The following is a 21,992-nucleotide window of genomic DNA, read 5'->3' on the forward strand; positions in this document are numbered from 1 at the left end:
TGAGTTCACTGACAGTACCTGACTCATACTTAGTATGTGGCCAGTGATGACCTTGAACAACAAAAGGATTGAGGGCCAGTGAGATGGCTCAGCAGGTAAAGGGGCTTGCTGCTAAGCCTGATGACCTGAGTTCAATCCTCAGAGTCCACCTAAAGGTGTGTCTTGTTTACTTTTCTATTGCTGTGATAAAATACCATGACCAAGGCAACTTGCAGGAGGAATTTATTTGGGGCTTGATATAGAGGGTTAGAGTCCATGGCCTTCATGTCAAGGACTGGCAGTGGGTGAATAGGCATGGTGCTAGCGCAGTGTCCAAGAGCTCACAACCTGAGCTACAAGCACAAGGCAGAGAGAGACTGGGGGTGAGCTTTTGAAACCTTCAAGCAGGCCTCCCATGGCAGACTTCCTCCAACACAGCCATCCCACCTAATGCTTCCCAAACAATTTCACCCACTGGGGGCCAGCTACTCAGTGAGCCTCTGTGGCCATTATCATTCAAACTGCCGAAAGGGGAAGGAGACAACAGACTCTGCTGCTTTTCTGTTGCCAGCAGGCCAGGGGATTAACTGCAACACAGACCTGTGGCCACAGGACCCAAAATATTTATCTCATCTCTGCACTAGAATATTGAAAGGGAAAAGGTAGAAGCCTGTTTCATAGTTTACCTTTAACACGCACACACACAAAAGAGATGGCGCAGTGGTTAGGAGCACTTGCTCAAGAAGAGGACTGGGTGGGTTTAATTCCCATAACCCACACCAGGGAGTTGACAACCACCTGTGACTCTCTAGCGTTTGTGGGCACCCAGATATACACAGAGACATACAACTAAAAACAATGAAATAGTGAAAAAAAACAAAACAAAATAAATATTTAACAAAAAGATTTATACGCAAACAGTAGCTAGAAAGACTAAGTGAACTCTTATTTATGGGAGCTATTATAAATATCTGCCTAAAACTAGCTTCTCCCCAGGCCTTTGCGGGAACCTAATTTATTCGGTTTGAGGCAGTGTGTTTCTCAAAGTACAGATCCAAACTACTTGCATCTAAATCTCACAGAGCACTTATTTAAAATACAGATGCTAAATGCACACACACAGCAGATTCTTCCGTCCTGCCAAAGACCCCCTGAAAAGAGGATTTGGGATACACACCTGCGTATTTGACTACTGTCAATGTATGTAGTGCCTGACTCTCTTATAGCATCCACTAAGATAAAGTTATCTGTTTGTTATCTCCCTTGGTAGGACTATGAACTTCATGGTAGATACTATGCTAACTACTTTTGTGTTCGAAGTTCAAAGCAGGCACATGGAGTGACCAGAGTTCATAAAGAGGACCCTGGATGATGGAGATTTTGGAGCTGCTTCCAAGAGTAACAAAAGCAAAACTACTTTCATGAAACCATGAGGATCACAGTTCAAGGGCCACGGTCGTCTTTAGCTACATAAGGAGTCTGAGGCCAGCCTGGGATACCTAAGCTCCTAGCTCAAAAGACAATGAAAATCGGCTTTACAACTAAAGCAATAACAAAGAAAACTCACAAGTCCAAGGTAGATTGATATATTCTAATGATATATTTTAATGGGTTATGAAAAAAATCGGTTTTTTTTTTTTTTTTCAGATTCCAAACTGCAACCTAAGAAGCAGCATCATTTTGGGGGCTCTGTGTGTAGCTCAAGAGGCTAGCACAACCCAAGGCTCTGAAATTGATCTCTGGCACTGCAGAATAAAAAGGTCTCGGGCTTGAAGAGCTGACCCGACAGAGCATCTGTTGCTCTTGCATGGGAAGGGTTACCATCACCCGAAACTCCAGTTCCAGGGGATCTGCTGCCTCCTGACCTCCACAGGCACCAGACACACACATTATATACACACCTATGTGTAGGCAAAACCCTCATACACACATAGTAAAATAAATCTAAAATGTTTTAAAATATCAGTGTTAAGGACACCCTGCTCCTGCCCCCCAAATGTGGGGAGGGTTTCCAGTGTGGCCTAGAGTGACTGCATGTACACTCCCTTGGGACAAGACATGAGTTTGATCCCCAGAACCCCTGCAGTGAAAGGAAAGCTGACACCTGAAAGTTATACTCTGATTTCTACACAAGTAGCAACACATACACATTGCATTGGCTGGCTTTGTGTGTCAACTTGACACAGCTGGAGTTATCACAAGAAAGGAACCTCCCTTGAGGAAATGCCTGCATGAGATCCAGCTGTAAGGCATTTTCTCAATTAGTGATCAAGGTGGGAGGGCCCCTTGTGGGTGGTACCATCTCTGGCGGGTAGTTTTGGTTCTATAAGAGAGCAGGCTGAGCAAGCCATGGGAAGCAAACCAGTAAGTAACATCCCTCCATGGCCTCTGCATCAGCTCCTGCTTCCTGACCTGCTTGAGTTCCAGTCCTGATTTCCTTTGGTGATGAACAGCAATGTGGAAAGTGTAAGCTGAATAAACCCTTTCCTCCCCAACTTATTTCTTCGTTATGATGTTTGTGCAGGAACAGAAACCCTAAGACACAGAGAGAGAGACAAATATATAAATGTAGTAATTTTTAAAGGTCAGAGACCAATATGGGGCTTCATAGTAAGGCCATCACAAAACAAAAAAAATCACACAAAAAAGGGTATTACATAAACGTGCAGATATTGGTGTGTAGCTATTGACTTGCAGAGACTATGTGGTTTAAAAAAAAAAAGTCCACATTTTGTTTCTTCTTTCAGTGTCTGGGGGAAAAAAAATCTCGAAGCCTTGTCTTATAATCAAGTTGGAAACCAGCAAAGCCTCTTGTCTTTCCTTCCCGTGGCACCTGCTTGTCAGGCGCTCCAGCGACAATCCACAATCCGCATCTCTAGCCCTGCCAGTCTCCAGAGCGCTGGGCTTACGTGAATAGCCACCGCCATCACCTTACATCAACTAGGACAAAAACAAAAAAACCAACCAACCAACCAACAAAAACCTCATTTGCTGCCTCTTACAGTATCCGTATTCTGTCAGACTCACCTCTTAGGCTTTAGGAATGACTTTTTGACAACCTCTCAATCCAAATAGAGGGAGGGATTGGGGACAGGGGTAGGGGGAATGGAGGACAGACAGAGCCTTCAGTCACCCCAGTCCTGTCCACCGGGGTTACCGGGACCCATGAGGGGTCAAGTGGTCCGATTCTCCTCCTTCAAAGCCTCAGAGCGGACAAGGCCTCCCGCGCGTGTTCCCCACGCCGCTAGCGCGTGCCCGGCGCGTGCCCGGTGCCCGACGTCTGCCCGCAGGAGGAGCCAGGTCTCGCGCGAGTCCCCCAGTCCCCACCGCACATCTCGCGACACTTCGGCGGATCTTTCTGCGCCTCGGGCTCTCACCGGGAGCGCAGACTCCGTCGGGCGCACTGCTCGCCGCCACTGGAGCGCCGAGGAGTGCGGGGATTGGGGCGCGGCCGCAGGCTCCGCCCGTCCGCCCCGCCCGGCTTGGGAGGTAGGCTGCAGCGGGGATGTGGCTCGGGCTCCCTCCGCGAGGGCTGAGAGCGCGAGCGGCGGTGTGGACGAGCGAGTCCAGGTCCGCGCGGGCGCCTGGGCCGGGGCGAGCCGGGGGTGGGGAGGCTCCAGTGTGCACGGTACCCCGGGGCATCCGTGGACGGCTCGGCTGCTCTCCTAGATCCCGAACTCGGAGCCCGGAGCTGGCGTTCGGAGCGGGTCGGGAGAGGAGGGCAGGCCGAGGTCTCGGGAGGATAACGGGGAGGGCCGGGGAGCCTTGGTTCCTGAGCTGTGCGGTCCGACCGTGCCTGGTGCCGCTCGTCCATCTCTCGTTCTGGCTTTTGGGTTCTGCTTCTATGTCTACAGCGCTAGTCCGCCGGGTGCTTTAGTGCTGGGGTCGGTGGGAACTCGTCCGGCATCCTTCGTCCCGGGGGCAATTGAGGTCATTTGTTACTTTTCACCCGAAACTCTGGCTCTGCGTCTCCGTGGGTCGATGCACAGCTATAGCCTGCAGGCAAAATTTCTGTTTGGGCGTTAAATGTACCAGAGCCTGTATTGAAGCACACTGGGAGAATCAGCCAAAATGGTTCTTAAGCGATTAGTTCTATTTTCTGTATAGTAAGATTCCAATAGTTATGTAAATGTGTCATTAGAAATGTATAATAGAGCCTGGGGCCTTAAACCTACCTGTTATTACTGTATGACACACTAAATGGTTTGTAGTGTGCACGCTTTTGCTGGTGCTGCTACCTTTATTTTGAAAGTTGTGGTAAAACAAACACACCCTGTTGCAATCCGTTTTGACTGTGTGTTTCTTGACATTTCTGGGTTTACTAAAGAGCTTGTTGTATGATTAAACATTTTTAGTTTTCTAAGGAGAATTGGAAGCTCAGTATAGAATGATGGAGCTGAACATTTTGTTTCTCTCCCCAAGTAATTGTGTGTGTGTATAAAATTTATGTAGCTTTTAAATATTGCTGTTTTCAAGAATAGCTTCCAAAAATGGTTATTGAGCATATGAACATTACAGTGTTAATAGATGCAAAATAATTCCCCTGATAGTTTTTTTTTTTTTATTTTGTCTTCTAGAGCGAAATGTCATCGGGGGAATCACACCAGGAGCAGCTGTCTCAGTCAGATCCATCCCCATCCCCGAACTCTTGTAGTTCCTTCGAACTCATAGACATGGACGCCAGTAGTTCCTATGAGCCCGTTTCTCCACATTGGTTTTATTGTAAGGTACTAGATTCCAAGGAGCTCTGGATTCCTTTCAACTCTGAGGATTCACAGCAGCTGGAAGACGCATATGGCTCTGGTAGGAAGAAACTGATGACTCCTAATAGACTCTAATAAAAACTAACCAGTAATAGCCTCTACTGTGATAGCCATTAACATGAAATTTCAGAATTACACCATTTTCATCCTTTTAAAACTATATTAAATTTCTGCATAATTATCAAGTATTTTTCTCTCTTCTAGCTTGTGTTTGACTTTTTAGTCAGAGAGTTTGTGTGTAGAGTTGTCACAGTGCAGACTGAACTAACATGTCACTTTTGTTCTCATGTGACAAGAAAGTGTTCGTGATGATATATCATACTTGCTATTAATTTGCCTTTTCATCCAAGTAAAAACTTGAGAAAAAAATCTATGTATGTATCTGTATAAGACTGTGTGTGTGTGTTTAAGTGTGTATAAGAGGCATTATTGTCTTAGAAGAGGAAAAAAATCTTCAGCTAGTATTTACTTTTTTATTAAAATATAATTGGTTTGAAATACTAAAAATCACTCATGAAAAAGATATGACCAAAAAAAGAAAAAGGATGAAGGAAAAAAGAAAAAACTAGGAACCAAATTCTGTTTATGCTGTAGCCAAGTGGAGCCTGTGTACAGCTCCTGTGGCTGTCTGGACTGTAACTTTCAAGGGTGTTTTGGGAGAGTTGTTGTGACACAGTGTGCTTCTTTTCCTTTTTGCAATTCTTGACAGGAAAAGATTGTAATGAGAGGATTGTTCCCACCGATGGGGGCAGATATGATGTTCATTTAGGGGAGCGGATGCGGTATGCTGTGTACTGGGACGAGCTGCCATCGGAAGTGAGACGGTGTACGTGGTTTTACAAGGGAGACAAAGACAATAAGTATGTCCCCTACTCGGAGAGCTTCAGCCAAGTTTTGGAGGTATTCCTCTGCGTCCAGTTTCCCCGCTGCTTTCTCCGTTCCTCCTGTCCCAATTCTTCTAACAGACCGTGTGAAACTTCCAGGAAGAGATCACCTGCTTTTATGTCATACTTTATGTAATTTCTCTGTGCAGGCTAGTTTCAAATTAAAGTTGTAATTTCAAGTTTTCTAGAAATGGTATTGTGCCTTTTAAATTTAAATGTACCCAGGCAATGGTAGTACATGCCTTTAATCCCAGCACTCAGGAAGTAGAGGCAGGTGGAGCGCTTGAGTTTGAGGCTAGCCTGGTCTACAGAGTGGGACCCAGGACATCCAGGACTATACAGTGAAACCTTGCTTGTCTCTAACAAATAAATAAGCTAATCAGTCAATTAATTGAATGTTTCCCAATGGTAATTCTTGTTAATATCTAAAATATAACCACAAAACAATCTTTTACATAATTCTTAGAAAATTTAAAAAAAATTTTTTTTGGAAACAGAGTTTCTCTTTGAAGTCCCGACTGTCCTAGAGCTTGCTATGTAGACCAAGATGGCCTACACTCAAGAGAGATCTGCCTTCCTCTGTCACCTGATTGCTGATTCTAAAGGCATGTGCCATGATGCCTAGCTGTTTAAATTTTCTTTTCTTTTAATTAGGGAGTGTTTAATTGCATGTAAGAGTACCCTGTGTGTGCAGTGTCCAAGGAGGCCAGAAGAGGGCATGGAAGCCTCTGGAACTGGAGCTATAAATACTTGTGTGCTGTTGTGTGGGTGCTGGGAATTGAACCCAGGTCCTCAACAAGAACAGCACAGCAAGTGCTCTTAACTACCAGTCCATCTCTCTAGCCCCAATTTGAATTACTCTTACTCTGAGAAATATATTGATTTTCTTGAACTTGAAATAGATTGTTATCGATATTGATGTTGTTGAATAGCTAGGAATACAGTTCCGTGGTAAAGCGCTGGTCTAATACATGCGAGGCCCTGCATCCATTTTCCGGCACTATACTACCAAGAGTTTTAAAATGAATTTGTTAACTTGGAGAATAATTTTTCTTACTGGAATTCATTAATAAGTTCGGCTTTAAAAACAGTTGTTAGAGAATCTAATATAAAATACATTTTCTTTTAAGGATACGTACATGCTTGCAGTAACTCTGGATGAATGGAAAAAAAAACTAGAATCTCCAAACAGAGAAATTATTGTGTTACACAACCCAAAGGTAAGGGGAAGATTTAGATCAAAGGTCAGTGTATTACTAAGGAAACCCAGTGGCTCTTTTGTTCTATGGACGCCACATAGAATGACCTTTGGCATAGTTGATGTTGGACTCTCTGTTATAAAGGTTATTAATGTTTATAGTCACTATTTACTCCAGCTAGCTTATGTCAGAATTTTCTTCTATATGTGTATGACGTGTATATGTATATACTGCCTGTGTTTGTGATTTGTGTTCAGTGTATGTGTGAATGTGGATATGCATATACAACAGTGTGCTTGTTGAAGTCAAGGCCGATTTGAATGTCAGTCCTGTTCTAGCCTGAGACGGAATTCTTCATTGTTCTCTGATGTGTATACCAGGCTAGCTTGTAAGGCTTCTCCTGTCTCCCTCCCAGAATCCTGTGTTCTGCCTCTCATCTCAGCATCAGAGCTGCGGATGAGATTCATGTGCTATTGTGCCCACCATTACCTGGGCTCTGGGGATATTACTTCAGGTAGTGATAGCAGTGAGTGCTTCACACACTGAGCTGTCTCCCCAGCCCTAAGAATTTTCCTTAGGGAAAATCCTTTTATGTCTTTCATGTATAGGATTTATTTTTTAAGAGTGTCTTATTATGTGGCCTTGGTTGGCTTTGAGTTCACTGTACTAGCTGTGTTGACCAAGCTGATTCAAACTCACAGAAGTTCTTGCTTCTGCCTCCCATGTGCAGGAATTAAAAGCATGCACCACCACACCTGGCCCATCTGATCTGTTAGTTTAATGTATTGTCAGGCTTCTTTTTTACTTTCTTTTTTTTTTACTTACTTTTTTTTACTTTTTTACTTTCAGGCTATAGGACTTGCTTGTCAAAACTCCAGTTAAGGTTTGGTTATATGACAGATTTGTTTTTGTCATTCAAAATGTCTTAAATCGCCCACGCCTTTAATCCCAGCACTTGGGAGGCAGAGGCAGGCAGATTTCTGAGTTTGAGGCCAGCCTGGTCTACAGAGTGAGTTCCAGGACAGCCAGGGCTATACAGAGAAACCCTGTCTCGAAAAAAAAAAAAAAAAAAGAAGTCTTAAATCACAAGTGAATGTAGACTATATTGCTCTGATCTTTTCTGCTTAAGCTCATGGTGCATTACCAGCCAATCGCAGGGTCTGATGAATGGGGTTCAACATCCACTGAACAAGGTCGGCCAAGATCAGTAAAACGAGGCGTCGAGAACATCCCTGTTGATATTCACTGTGGTAATGTTAATCCTTTATTTTTCCTTATGTTCTGATGTTGATTTATTCTATAATTTGTGGCTTTCCTCTTTGGATTTGTATTACTTCAGAGGATTAAAAATGTTCTTTAATTATGTGAGTTCATTGTAAGTTAAGACTAATATCATTTCATCTACATTTTTGCTTTTGTTTTTATTCTTGTTTTTTGACAAAGGTCTCCTGTAAGTTAGGACTGGTCTTAAACTCATTTTATAGTTAAGGCTAACCTTAAAGTTTTGATATTTCTACAACCATCCCTCTTGTGCTGAGAGTAGAGGGATGCCCTGCTTTGATCATTTTATGTGATACTAGGATCAAACCTAAGTCTTCCCTGGACATTGTAGTGCATCTCATTAGTCAGTGGTCCAGCCGAGGCCAGTGGATCTCTGTGAGGTTGAGACCAGCCTGGTCTGCATAGTGAGCTCCAGGCTAGCCTATGCAACATAGTGAGACTTTGTCCCAAAACAAACAAAGAAATGTAGGGCTGGATTTGTGTATGCTAGGCAAGCATTCTTGCCACGGACTCGCCTCAAGCAGCCCCTCAACCCGCAGGAGAATCAGGGTCCTGGTACAGGTGGGCAGGGAGTTGGTGAAAAATGACAAACAGACGCGAACTCAAGGGAGTGTTGATCTGAACGTAATTTCTCAAAAAGAGCATCAGACTTATATATTACAGAAGAAAGCAAAGAAGTTAGGTGACACATCAGCCAAGGTACATTGAAGTTATCTGACACAAAACAGAGAAATGCATACAAAAAGACTGTCAGAACCCTGTCTCAAACAAACAAACAAACAAACAAAAAAGACTGGCAGGAACCAGGCAATGTTTACAGTTGAGATAGGAACAGCCCTATCTAAAATCAGGTATTCACAGGAACCAGGTGAGTGGTCTGATGCAATGCTAAACCCACCACCAGGGGTCCCTTAGTAAATACCTAGTTATGCTATTCCTCTGGGCATAGAGAAAACATGCACCAGGGGAGTTCCATACTACTAACCCATTCATGAATAATACAGTACTCCAGTTCCTCCTTAAACCATGACCCACCTTCTTTCTACTAATATGTAATGTAGGCTGCCATTCATGTCTGTAATGAGAATCCTAAGTATACTTTGCTAAGCTTGCCCTGAGATTTCTAGCTCCTATCCAGTAAAATACTGCAAGAAAGCGTGCAAGACCCTCCACAATAATCGCAGGGACAAATCGCAGGGAGCATTCGTGCTATGGGAATGCCAAGGTTCCAGGAGGCTAAGTTTCCATGAAACATTTTTGCCTTGGGACTGCATCCAAGCTTTTGGGCCTGCCACACAGTCTTTACTGGAGTGGGTGTGGCACATTCTACCAATTGAAATACATCTGGGTAATGGATGTGTGCACTCAGTGCGTGAATAGCACCAGAAAAAAAAAATTAGTAAGCTTTAAGCTCTCACCTTCCTTACTCTCATCTCTACCCCCCCCCCCCAACACGGCCATGGACGACCTCCCTCTTTCTACCTTCTTTCTCCCTACCTTCCTACAATAAAGCTCTAAAACCAGAAAAAAAAAATTAGTAAAATTAATGTTGTATTAAGTAATTAAATATATGACTATTTTGTACCTTTTAACTTATCTATTTTTATTTTAATTTTGTTATATTTATAATCTTCCTAATTTTTCTTTTTAATTCTATTTCTAGGGGAACCGTTACAAATAGATCACTTAGTGTTTGTAGTCCATGGGATTGGCCCAGCTTGTGATCTTCGTTTTCGAAGCATTGTTCAATGTGGTAGGTCTGTAAAGCATGTACGATAGCTCATTTGAGAAACATTATCCCCTGTGAGCAGGATCAAGCATTGTCTTTAGTCTGTTACCTTAAGTACATAAGAAGCTTTGTAGCTAAGGATGGTGAGAAGGGAGTGAAGCTTCCCTTAGACCCGAGGGTTGATAAGTTCAGAGACTTAATACTCTTAGCTAGTGTTATTTACTGTGAGTGAGTAATCCTGTAATCCTGGTGAAACTCGTCTGTGATTTAACCAGCCTATTTATAACCAAATTCAGAGCCATAAGGATGAGAGTTTAATAACAGAGACTTACCAGTATTGTAATTCAGAGCACAACAAACCTCTGGCAAACCTCAGCTGAAGTCATGAATGTAACTTAATTTTGAAAGGCAGTATCTTCAGAGTTTGGTGGGCTTCACAGTTTGTCCCACTTGGGAATTATGTTCTGCAAGGTTAAGGTTGATGTGATAAAAATGTTGAACAACAGTGTATTTTCCAAAAATCTAAAGTATTACAGGATGTGGAGAAGGCTCAGCAGTTTGAAGCACTCATTGGCTGCTCCTCCAGCATGCACGTGACAGCTCCAAACTCTCTGAAGGCCAGTTACAGGGGTCTGGTGGCCTTTCCCGGCCTCTGCAGCCAGTGTATGCGTATAGCACAGATACAACATGCGGGCAAAGCACACACATGAGTAAATATATAAAAGTAACTTTGTCTTTCTAAGGAAGGGTTCTCCCTCTGGCTGTCCTGGAACTCTCTTTGTAGACCAAGCTGGCCTTGAACTCAGAGATCTGATTGTTTCTGCCTTCCAGCTCCTAGAATTAAAGGCCTCACCACACCTGTCCAGAAGTAACTTTTTAAAAAATAAATATAAATTATTGGCTAATGGATGTTTTTAAAACCCGGAAGTTTTGACTTTTGAATAGCTGTCTTTCCAGTTAGTTTACTAGCCTATTTCCATTCCAGGAGTGTCTACGTCTGTCTGTCTGCCTGCCTGCCTGTCTTTTTAGACAGGCTCTCACTATGTAACCCTGACTGACCAGGGATCCATTATGAGGCTGACCATCTGGCCTGAGTTCATTGAGTTGCGCTTGCTTCTGCCTCTGAGTGCTGGCACTGAAGGTGTGAGCCGCACTCCCTGCTGTCTTTTTCTTTTTTAAACTGTTTCTTTTAAAAATAATTTTTAAATATTAAAGAATTTCATTTTCGTATTTGTGTGCGAGCACATATGTGGCACAGCATATTTGTGGAGGTCAGAGGACAACTTGGAGAAGTCACTTCTCTCTTTCCGCCATGTGTGTCCACAGGTGTTCAGGCCTGGTGGCAGGCACCATGACTTACTGAGCCATTTTGATAGACCAGCTGACTGATGCTGTTTCTGTCAAACACACATGAAAAATCAAACAGGAAAGCAGTAACAACTGCAGTTAGGGTAAGAACAGGACTACAAGATGCTTGACGTGGAGTCATGGGATTTCAAAAGCGAAAGCATTCTGTTATATAGTGTTTCATATGATAAACCCAAGCTTTATATGAAACTTCTCCTAATTACATGTCTGAGTCTTTTGTAGGCTAGTTATTTTGTGTGCAGGCAGTGTGTCTCTAAGGTGCACAGCAGGTGCTGCTGGTGTTTTGTTGCATCCAGAGCCTGTGTATTAACTGCTTTGCTGTTGATGCATACGTTAATTTTCTTTTTTAGTTAATGATTTTCGAAGTGTTTCCTTGAACCTGCTCCAAACACATTTTAAGAAAGCCCAAGAAAATGAGCAGATCGGAAGGGTGGAGTTTCTTCCAGTCAACTGGCACAGTCCTTTGCATTCTACTGGCGTGGACATGTGAGTAGTCCCTGAGACCCTGAAATTGTTAACTGTGATTAGAGTATTTTTGATTGTCATCATGCTTAAGTACATTTTCTTTTTAAGGACTTATTTATTATTAGACATAGGGTACACTGTAACAGACTTCGGATGCCCCGGAAGAGGGCGTCAGATCTCATTACGCATGGTTGTGAGCCACCATGTGGTTGCTGGGATTTAAATTTAGGACCTTCGGAAGAGCAGTCAGTGCTCTTACCCGCTGAGCCATCTTGCCAGCCCGCTTAAGTACATTTTTAATAGCTGATTATATATTAAAATAAAAAATTAAAGATAGAAATTTTATTTAATACCTATCAGAGAAATGGACAGCTTGGGTCATTGACAAAGCGTTCATATTTAAAGTGTAGGTCTGTAACTACTTGGAACCATCTGTAACTGCCGCCTCTTTGTTCCCTGAAATAATGATTCTGAGACTTCTTTTTTGTTTGTTTGTTTCTGTTTGAGACAGGGTTTCTCTGTGTAGCCCTGGCTGTCCTGGAACTCACTCTGTAGACCAGGCTGGCTTCAAACTCAGAAATCTGCCTGCCTCTGCCTCCCAAGTGCTAGGATTAAAGGCATGCGCCACCACCGCCCGGCGATTCTGAGACTTCTTATATATGAATGAATGTCTAGGCCAAAAGCCTTTGATTGTTCCCTGAGTAGCACATAACTTAATCACCCTGTTATACTATTCTAAGTTCTGTCATGTGGCTAGTTAGCTGGTCCTCTGTTTCATAGAACTGTCTTCCTTCAGAGGTTTCCTGTTTCTCTGTATTGGAACTTCCTCCTTCCCATTTTCTGCCTGAGCTAATAGGCCAACAGCATTTTATTGACAGGTGATGCTTCCATACAGTACAAGAGATTTTCTCTCCAAGTGCCTCTGAGTGCATATACTACTACATACAGATTAACTGAGGAGACCTTCACTTCCAGTGTTGAAGAGAATAAGCATCCTGGTGGCCTTGGTGGTATATCCCTTTAATCCCCACACTCAGGAGATAGAGGGAGGTGGAGGCAGATGGATCTCTGAGTTTGAGGTCAGTGTGAGTTCCAGGATAGTAAAGACTATGACTGTCTCAAAAAGCAAAGCAAGGGGGCTGGAGAGATGGCTCAGCAGTTAAGAGCACTTAGTGCTCTTCTGAAGGTCCTGAGTTCAAATCCCAGCAACCACATGGTGACTCACAACCACCCGTAATGAGATCTGACGCCCTCTTCTGGTGTGTCTGAAAACAGCTACAGTGTACTTATGTATAATAATAAATAGATCTTAAAAAAAAAAAAAAAGCAAACCAAAACAAAAAGAATTAAGCTTCTCATAAAAGTATCGCCTTCCTGATAGTCCACTCAGTATTCTCTTTCTTCTTTCTCTTCCACACCAGCCTCCTCCCAGTCCTTCCGTAAGGTAGCCATGTCCTCAAGGGCCCCAAGGTTTTCAGCATTAAAGGGCTTCTCTCTCTCCTGTGTGCTTTCTGTTTGTAGGGTTTGCCCGGGCCGTGCATTCCACTACAAAGCTGCATCACAGCCATTAGCACTAAGTCCCACTGATGCCTGAGTGATACAGGGTTAGCCCCTCCTCCCAGCTCACTTCCTCCTTTTTGAGACAGTGTCTTACTGTACAGCCCGTGCTGACTGAAATACTGATCCTCATGCCTTAGCTTCCCAGGGTTGGGATTACAGCTCTGGGCTGCACTACCATGTACAGCTTCAGTGTAGAACATTTATACTTTTTTAGTTATTTTATGTATATGGGTGTTTTGCCTATGCGTTCTCACCTACATACCAGTGTACAAAGGCATGCTTGGCATATATCAGATCAAATTTGTGGTAAAACAAAACAAAACAAAGAAGCCTGCATTTTCCTGAATTTGTTCGCTGTCTTGCACAGGGCCATGCTAATCTTACCTGTACTGTTCTGATGTTAGTATATCTACTGCAGAAGCCATCACTATATATTTATAATTTTGTGGAGATTTATTATTAAGTTATAGTCAGTCCTTTGTCTTGAGCTATCTCTGGTTAAAATTAACGAATTGTTCCTGGTGTGGTAGCAGATGCCTTTAATTATAGCACTCAGGAGGCAGAGGCAGAGGCAGGTGGATCTCTTTGAGTTCAAGGTCAGACTGGTATACATAGTGAAGTTCAGGATAGCCAGGGCTCTGTAGAGAGACCTTGCTTAAAAAAAGAAAAACAAAACCAACCGATAGCTCCTCACCAAAAAAAAAAAAAAAAAAAAAAAAACCTCTTTACTTATCATTACTGATAGAGAAAGGGAGCGTGTGTGTGTGTGTGTGTGTGCATGCAGGCACATTGATTGTAGTGCACATATGGTGGTCAGACAATCAGTGAATGTTTGATACATACTTATTTTATATACCTACGTACCTGGAGTCATTTGAACATGTTTTGGATGATAAGGAGTCACAAGTTTAAGAAACTGATAGTTGGAGTACATGATGTGAAATTTACAAAGAATCAGTAAAAAGTGAAAGAACCCTGATATATGGTATTTTTTTTTTTTAAGATTTATTTATTTATTATATGTAAGTACACTGTAGCTGTCTTCAGACACTCCAGAAGAGGGCATCAGATCTCATTACGGGTGGTTGTGAGCCACCATGTGGTTGCTGGGATTTGAACTCAGGACCTTTGGAAGAGCAGTCGGATGCTCTTACCCACTGAGCCATCTCACCAGCCCATATGGTATTTTTATATGCGTATAATTTATTCAGTAAATATCATTCAGAATGTACCACTATGCATGCTACATTTATATACAAAATTTTCAAAAAAAATTATTTACCAAGTAAATGTTCAAAGGGCCTATTGTTAGTTAATGCTTGTAACTCTAGCATGTGGGAGGTGGAGATAGGACCAAGGGTTCAGAGTCATCTCAAGTCAGATCCTCTCTCCAAAACCCTTGATTCCTCATCCTCCTGCTCAAACCCCCAGAGTCTCGGCCAGCCTGTCACGCACTGCTTGGCTGCATCCTGACCTGTCCTCATCCATCTCACGTTTAACAAATCTTTATTCACTCTTGGCAGTTTCCTGAATGTGCTCAGTGTATCTTGATAGTGTGCACTCCCAACACTTGTCAGCAACCCGCCCATGATCTCCCTGCCACCTTTATGTTTTGTGTGTGTGTGTGTATGTGTGTGTGTGTGTGTGTGTGTATGTGTGTGTGTGTGTGTGTGAGAGAGACAGACAGACTGACTGACTCAATCTGGTTACTGCTGCCTGATGGAGTGCTGACTGGTGACCTTGGCTTGCCCTTGTATAGATTGGTTGTTTTTATTCTCGGTGTAACCATAACTGCAGTGAATTCCCGGGTACACACAGCTATATTATGTCCAGAAGGTGCCACTTCACAGCAGTCCTCCCCTTCCTTGGCCTCTTAAATCTTTTTCCACCCCCTCTCTGCATTGTTTCTTTTTATTTTTGGTTTCTTACTTAAAGGTGATAATTTAGTTATTTAACTGGTGCATTAGTAGATCTTTGAAAGGGGGACACAACTTGACATCTGTAATAACCATAAGTAAATTGTCTTATAATTAAAAAAATAGTATCTAGTGAGTTTGGGAATTTAGATGAAGACCTTGTGTTCAGCTCTCAGCTCTGTGGGGAAACGTAGCGAAGAGTTAGGATTAGGGCTATAGTTAATGTATTGGTTAAACGTGCTCTTACATGGGCTGGTGAGATGGCTCAGTGGGTAAGAGCACCCGACTGCTCTTCTGAAGGTCTGGAGTTCAAATCCCAGCAACCACATGGTTGCTCACAACCATCCGTAATGAGATCTGGCTCCCTCTTCTGGAGGGTCTGAAGACAGCTACAGTGTACTTACATATAATAAATAAATAAATCTTTAACTAAAAAAAAAATGCTCTTACAGAGGATGCAAGTTCAGGTCCTAGCACCTAAATTGTAGCTCACAAAGGCCTGTAGTTCCAGTTCTGGGGGCTTCAGCACCTTTTTCTGGCCATGGTCGTGTATGTCTCTAATCTCAGGAGGCAGAGGTAGAGGCAGACAGATCTGTGAGTTTGAGGCCCATCTGGTCTACACAGTAAGTTCCAGGATGGCCGTGACTATTCAGACAGACACTGTCTCAGGAAAAAGGAAAAAGAAGAAAGCAACAGTTTAAACTAACATTTAGATCTCCAAATCTAGGGCAGGGGAAGCCTGGGTCAGCCAACCTCCGCAGTCTCCTCCCGTGAGGATCGGAGTTACAGTGCATGGGTTCTTCCCCAGTGCTCCTCCATCCTGGAGCTGGGCCTCTTCTCAGGCCCACAGCCCTTCTCCCCAAGAAAAACTGGACCTGGGGGGTGGGGAAGAGAGCTAGCCAGGGGATGACCCTTTTCTGTGGCATTAGAAGGAGGAGGACCTATCCCACCTCCCCCATACTCCTGGCAACCCCCACTCAGTGTGTGAGCCTCTGTGTCCCTTGGACACCAATTGGTGAATCCTTGATGACAATTTGGCAACTTCAGGAATAAACGGCAGTTCTCATGGAGAAAATTCAAATTTCCTGTGTCCAGCTGATACTTTATATACCTGTACGACACGGATGGACACATATTTAATACTGAAATCTAAGCTGAGGGTGGTGCTCTACACCTGCAATCCCCATTACTGGAGAGGCTGAACCAAGAATCACAAGATCAAGGCTAGCCTGGGCTAGGAAGTGATAGCCTGTCAATTTTTTTTTCTAGACTGAGATTCAAAGTTTATACTCTGAAATTAAATGTCTCTCTCTTTTCTTTTTTTATTTTCATTTTTTGTTTTGTTTTTGCTTGTTTGTTTTGCAAGTCAGAGTTTTTTTAATGTAGCCCTGGTTTTTCTGGAACTCACTCTGTAGACTAGGCTACTCTAGAAGTCACACAGATCTGCCTACATGACATGGCATGTCTCCATCTTAACTTTCTAAGTTTTTTTGTTTTGATTTTATAATTTCTGTATTGAAGAAACTGGGTGTCTTTATTTGATCACCTCTTTTTTGCTTCACTAAACATATATTTTCAAACTTTTGTCTTTTCTCCGCCTTGATAAGTATCTCTTCTATTATTGCATATTTGATTATAAGCTTTAAGAATAAGTTAAATAATAATTTAGAAGTAACAATGGACTACATTTAGGTTTCCTGCTTAAAATATCTTTTTTTTTCCTCCCTCAGAGATCTGCAACGGATAACCTTACCCAGTATCAATCGCCTCAGACACTTCACTAATGATACAATTCTGGATGTCTTCTTCTACAACAGCCCCACCTACTGTCAGACTATTGTGGACACAGTAGCTTCTGAAATGAACCGAATATATACACTTTTTCTGCAGAGGAACCCTGATTTCAAAGGGGGTGTATCCATTGCTGGTCATAGTTTAGGTAACAAATGAATTCTCTGTAGCCAGAGAGGACAATCGCACTATGAAATGCAGTGTCTCTAATCCGTTGTAGAGTCAGAAAACTAAATAATCAATGAGGAAGAGTTTGCAAGGGGTCGGAAGGGGGGTGGGAAATTGGAAAGATTCTCTGTGTTGATTTTCTTACATTTGTAATTGGCTTATAACGTTTTGTATAAAGGACAGCCAATGTCTTAGAAATTGTCCCTTCTTCTATTTTACTTATAGGTTCGCTTATATTGTTTGATATCCTAACAAATCAGAAAAATTCTATTGGGGATATTGACAGTGAAAAGGTAATTTGGAAGTTTAGATAGGTTCTTTTGTAGTATTCTATACTAAAGATTTTTAGATTTCCAGCCTTTTGTGTTTAGCTATTTAGTCTTATGCCATGTTAAATGTGCATTTATTGTAACAGCCTGGTAATTATGCCTTGTCATTCTTGCATGCTAGAAGCAAGGACCCCTGCATATTATAGACTAAGCATAGGTGTTTTCCTTCTCTGTAAATCTGCACTGCTGGGGCTTGACTAGAACTGTTCTCCTGAGCTCATTGTGGAGTGTGTAAGGACAGGAAGACTGGTGTGGGTGTTTTGTAGAAGTTATGTGTGAAAGACAAGGGGAGACTGGATGATGAAACTTCTCTTCATAAAGTCCATGGACAGACATTTTACCACAGATAAGATTGATTCAGTATTAGATTGATTCAGTATTTGATAGACCATCTTATAATTTATTTATTTTTGTAAGTGTCCTGTGAACCTTTGGGTTCTGAGTTCTTCCAAGACTTGGGTTCTGTCTTAGACTATTTTGCACCTTTGTTTTGTTTTTTAGATTTATTTTTTTGTATACGTATGGCTTTTTTGCTTTGATTTGTTTTTTATATCTGAGCTTTGCCCGTGTGTGTGTGTGTATGTGTGTGTGTGCATCAGAAGGTACAAGACCCCTCAAAACTGATGGTTGTGCCTCAGCATGTGGATGCTGGGAACTGAACTCTAGGGTCCTCTGGAAGAAGAGTTCTCTTAACCACCGGCCCATCTCTCTAGCTCCTGTATAGCTGTATTGCCTGTATGTGTATATATTCATTGTATATGCACCTGCTGCCCCTGAAGGTCAGAAGAGGGCATCAGGTGCCGTGAACTGAAGTTACAGAGAGTTGTAAGCAACCATCTGTGCTAGTTACCAAATCCTCTACAAGAGAGCAAGCTGTGAACTGCTGAGCCACCTTTCCAGCCTCCTCGACTGATTTAGAATGTTATGTGTATCAGGGGTTTGCCTTCATGTATGTCTGCACCATCCCTGTACTGGAGTCCTCAGAAGCCAGAGAGGACATTGGATTCCCTGGTGCTGGAGTTAAGTTGTGAGCTGTCATGTGGTTGCTAGGAAGTAAAGGTCCCTGGAAGAGTAGCCAGTGCTCCTAACGACTGAGTCGTTGCTCCAGCCCTGATTATTTTATCTTAAATTATGTTTTCTTCATAAGCATTCATTAAGGGCTTTTTAATGATAATGGAGAGACTTTGATATTAAGTAAAAAAAAAAATTTTTGCCAGGCATTGTGGCACATGCCTTTAATTCCAGCCTCTGGGAGGCAAGAGCAGGTGGATCTGTGAGTGTGAGGCCAGCTAGGTCTAGACAATGTATACTGTCTACAAAAGAAAAGGTAAAAAGGTAGAAGTAAAAAAAAAAAAATTAGTTGAGGTTGCAAAAAGTTGGACATCCCTGTTTTATTTGGTGTAAGTTAAAATTTATTTAAAACTGGGTGTGGTAATATATACCTGTAATCCCAAAACTTGGGAGGTTGAGGCAGAAGGGTCCAGAATTAAAGGAAATCGAGTCCTCAGTCACACAGTAAGTTTGAGGCCAGCCTGGGCTACATGAGACCTTATCTCAAAACCAAGGCAAAGGTTAGAGTTCAGTTCATTGTTGTAAATATCTTACATGATATGCCTCATATTATAAAGTAGTATTAGTAAAGACGTTTTCTGAGTAATAAACTTTATGATACGATTTTTAGGGTTCATTGAGCTCTGCTGAGGACCGAGGCGATGCATCAACGTTAGAAGAAGACCTAAAGAAGCTTCAACTCTCTGAGTTCGTCACCGTCTTTGAGAAGGAGAAAGTTGACAGAGAAGCTCTGGTAAGAATAGGCTTTTAGGGCTGGTGAGATGGCTCAGTGGGTAAGAGCACCCAACTGCTCTTCCGAAGGTCCAGAGTTCAAATCCCAGCAACCACATGGTGGCTCACAACCATCCGTAACGAGATCTGGTGCCCTCTTCTGGAGTGTCTGAAGACAGCTACAGTGTACTTACATATAATAAATAAATAAACCTTTAAAAAAAAAAAAAAGAATAGGCTTTTAAATGTGACACCAAGCAATTCTCAGTTCTTTTATCCTCACATTTTTACCAAGAACGTGCCCTTTGGAGCTCTCTACTTCCACATATCTCACCACTCATGATGGGCTTCAGCATTGCTTCCCTGCATTCTGTCAAATGAAGGGAGGGATCCTTGCTGTGTGGGAGCTCAGGGTTCCCATGGACCATATTGCTGTGCACATATCAGAGTGATCTAAGCAAGCTTAGAGCAGATGTGAGTGGTCTAAGAGGAGCTGCCCAGCTCTTACAGCTTCCTAGGTAACGTGCTGCACTCTTGGTATTCTCTTTCTCTCACTTTTGCTGTGCTTTTTCTGATTTGATACATCGGTTCACTTAGCTGGTATTTAATAAGTGCCCACTATGATCAGGCATGCGCAATAGGGTGCTAGTAACATGGAGCTGGTTACTGTGTTAATTACACAGTTAAGAACTTAGGAGGAGGGCCTCGTGAGATGGCTCACCAGTAAAGAGCACTGACTGCTCTCTCAAAGGTCCTGAGTTCAAATCCCAGCAACCACATGGTGGCTCACAACCACCCGTAATGAGATCTGACGCCCTCTTCTGGTGTGTCTGAAGACAGCTACAGTGTACGTACAAATATTAATAAATCTTTGGGCTGGAGCAAGTGGGTCCAAAGTGAACAGGGCCGGAGAGAAGAAAATGCGTCTGAAGACAGCTACAGTGCACTTGCATGGAAACTACACAGCAGTTAAGAATGCAGAGGGAAGGACAGCCTTCCCCACTAAAGTGAGTGGCACTTATGCTGAGATTTTGATGTTAACCCGTTGTCATCCTTCTGTGTTAGCCAAAGTCCTCACAGCTTTTGTCCATCAGGAGGAGTCTCAGTCTAACCATCACTGGATACCAGCTTTCCTAATTGCTCTTTTTCATATAGTATTCTATGACTATCTGTTGACAGTGTAGTTTTTACTAATACTTCTTCTTGGTGGGTTATCTTATAATTAAGACAGACTTTCGTTATCAAAGTTACTGTGTGTTATACCTTAAGGGAGCTGGATCAGTGTAGAACCAAGAACAAGACTGACTCCTTTAGAGTCTAGAACATTTCATTGATTTTACTTTGCTTAGAAGTTAAAAAACAAACCTGTTGTGTTGTTTATGCCTAGGCTTTATGTACAGACAGAGATCTTCAGGAAATGGGGATCCCCTTAGGACCCAGAAAGAAGATACTGAACCATTTCAGTGGCAGGAAGAATTCAGTGGTATGTGTCTAAAATGGCTTAGTGGCGTGAGAAGGTTCTTTGACACTGATGGTATCTTTATGCTTTGTGAGATAGACACCCTGCGTACCAAGTACTGCTCTGGGCGGTTTTCCATTCTGGGGATGAAGTCTAGAACCTTACCCATGCTAGGCAAGCACCTGAAAACTGGGTGCTTGATTGTTTTTTTTTTTAAATGTTTTATTTTAAGACAGAGTCTCACTAAGTTGCCCTGGCTGGTTTTGAACTCACTCTATAGGCCAGGGAGACTTCAATTTGAATTTGAAACCATCCTGCCTCAAGCCTCCCGAGTAACTGGGACTGTTGTCCTGCAGCACCAAGCCCAGCCAGTGCTGCTGTCTTTGTTTTGTGTATTGGCCAGGTGAGGTCTCTCTATGTTACTCAAGTGTCTTCACACTCCTGGCATTTTTATTTTCCTTGAGACAGGGTATTACTCTGTAGCTGTGACTGTCCTGAAACACACTATGTAGACCAAGTTGTCCTCCAGCATTGCTTCCCAAGTGCTGGGATCAAAGGTGTGTGCACTACTATACCTGGCTTCCTCTTTCCTTAGCCAAATTGTTTGAACTACAGATGAGGGCTACCACTCTTGACAGAGTAGTTTTCATCATTAGACTTGGCTCTTCTTTTAGAAATTAAACATATTTTCTTTATCTGCATCTTTAGATACACTTTTGTTTTCACGTCTTTCTCCTAGAGCTCCTACTGTTTAGATTTATCTTTATAACAGTGTGATTCATATCATATGATTAACTTTTTGCAATATAAAATCCAGTTGTTTTTAGGCTTCCTTATTTTTTATAACCATTCCTACTAATTCTAGTATGTCTCCATCAACTCCAGAGCACATCCCGTACTGATTTGTAGTCATCATTGCGTATGACTGCGGCCTTTGCCAGCCACTGACAGTCTCTGTGTTTATGCTTCTCTTTTTAATAGTAAATTTTCATACAAGTGAAATTATGCATATATAGCCTTTTATGACTGCCCTTTTTCATTTAGCAAAGTACTGCATATTAAGATCTGTATATGTCCTTTCTGTCTGTGTGTGTGTGTGTGTGTGTGTGTGTGTGTGTGTGTGTGTGTGTCTGAGTGCTGGCATCATGGGCACTATACCTAGTTTCAGGCCGTAGTGATTAATTCCTTTTCAACTTTTCAGTAGACCCAAGTCTTTGTAAGACACAAGTCATGCATGCATTCATTAATTCATTCATTCATTATATTGAGATAGGGTCTTACTGTGTAGAACTGCCTTGCGTGGACGTCACAGAGATCTG

At 42.4% G+C, this 21,992-nt stretch overlaps 1 protein-coding gene across 2 annotated transcripts in view; it reads left to right on the plus strand.

Moving 5' to 3' along the window:
* Positions 1–2,510: 2,510 nt before the first annotated feature.
* Ddhd2 (DDHD domain containing 2) overlaps positions 2,511–21,992 on the plus strand; it is a 31,121-nt gene continuing 11,639 nt past the window's right edge. Inside the window, exons 1-11 of one of the 2 annotated variants that reach the window (XM_021169791.3) lie at positions 2,511–3,468; positions 4,557–4,782; positions 5,452–5,642; positions 6,757–6,846; positions 7,955–8,075; positions 9,770–9,859; positions 11,554–11,689; positions 16,875–17,083; positions 17,329–17,396; positions 19,114–19,236; positions 20,602–20,697. In XM_021169791.3, coding sequence (XP_021025450.2) covers positions 3,085–3,468; positions 4,557–4,782; positions 5,452–5,642; positions 6,757–6,846; positions 7,955–8,075; positions 9,770–9,859; positions 11,554–11,689; positions 16,875–17,083; positions 17,329–17,396; positions 19,114–19,236; positions 20,602–20,697 — 1,734 coding nt within the window. In that variant the 5' untranslated portion in view covers positions 2,511–3,084. The other variant, XM_021169790.3, reaches the window with a different exon arrangement.

Source organism: Mus caroli, unplaced genomic scaffold, assembly GCF_978045245.1.
Source record: "Mus caroli unplaced genomic scaffold, Mus_caroli_1 scaffold_10, whole genome shotgun sequence".
NCBI classification, from domain to species: domain Eukaryota; kingdom Metazoa; phylum Chordata; class Mammalia; order Rodentia; family Muridae; genus Mus; species Mus caroli.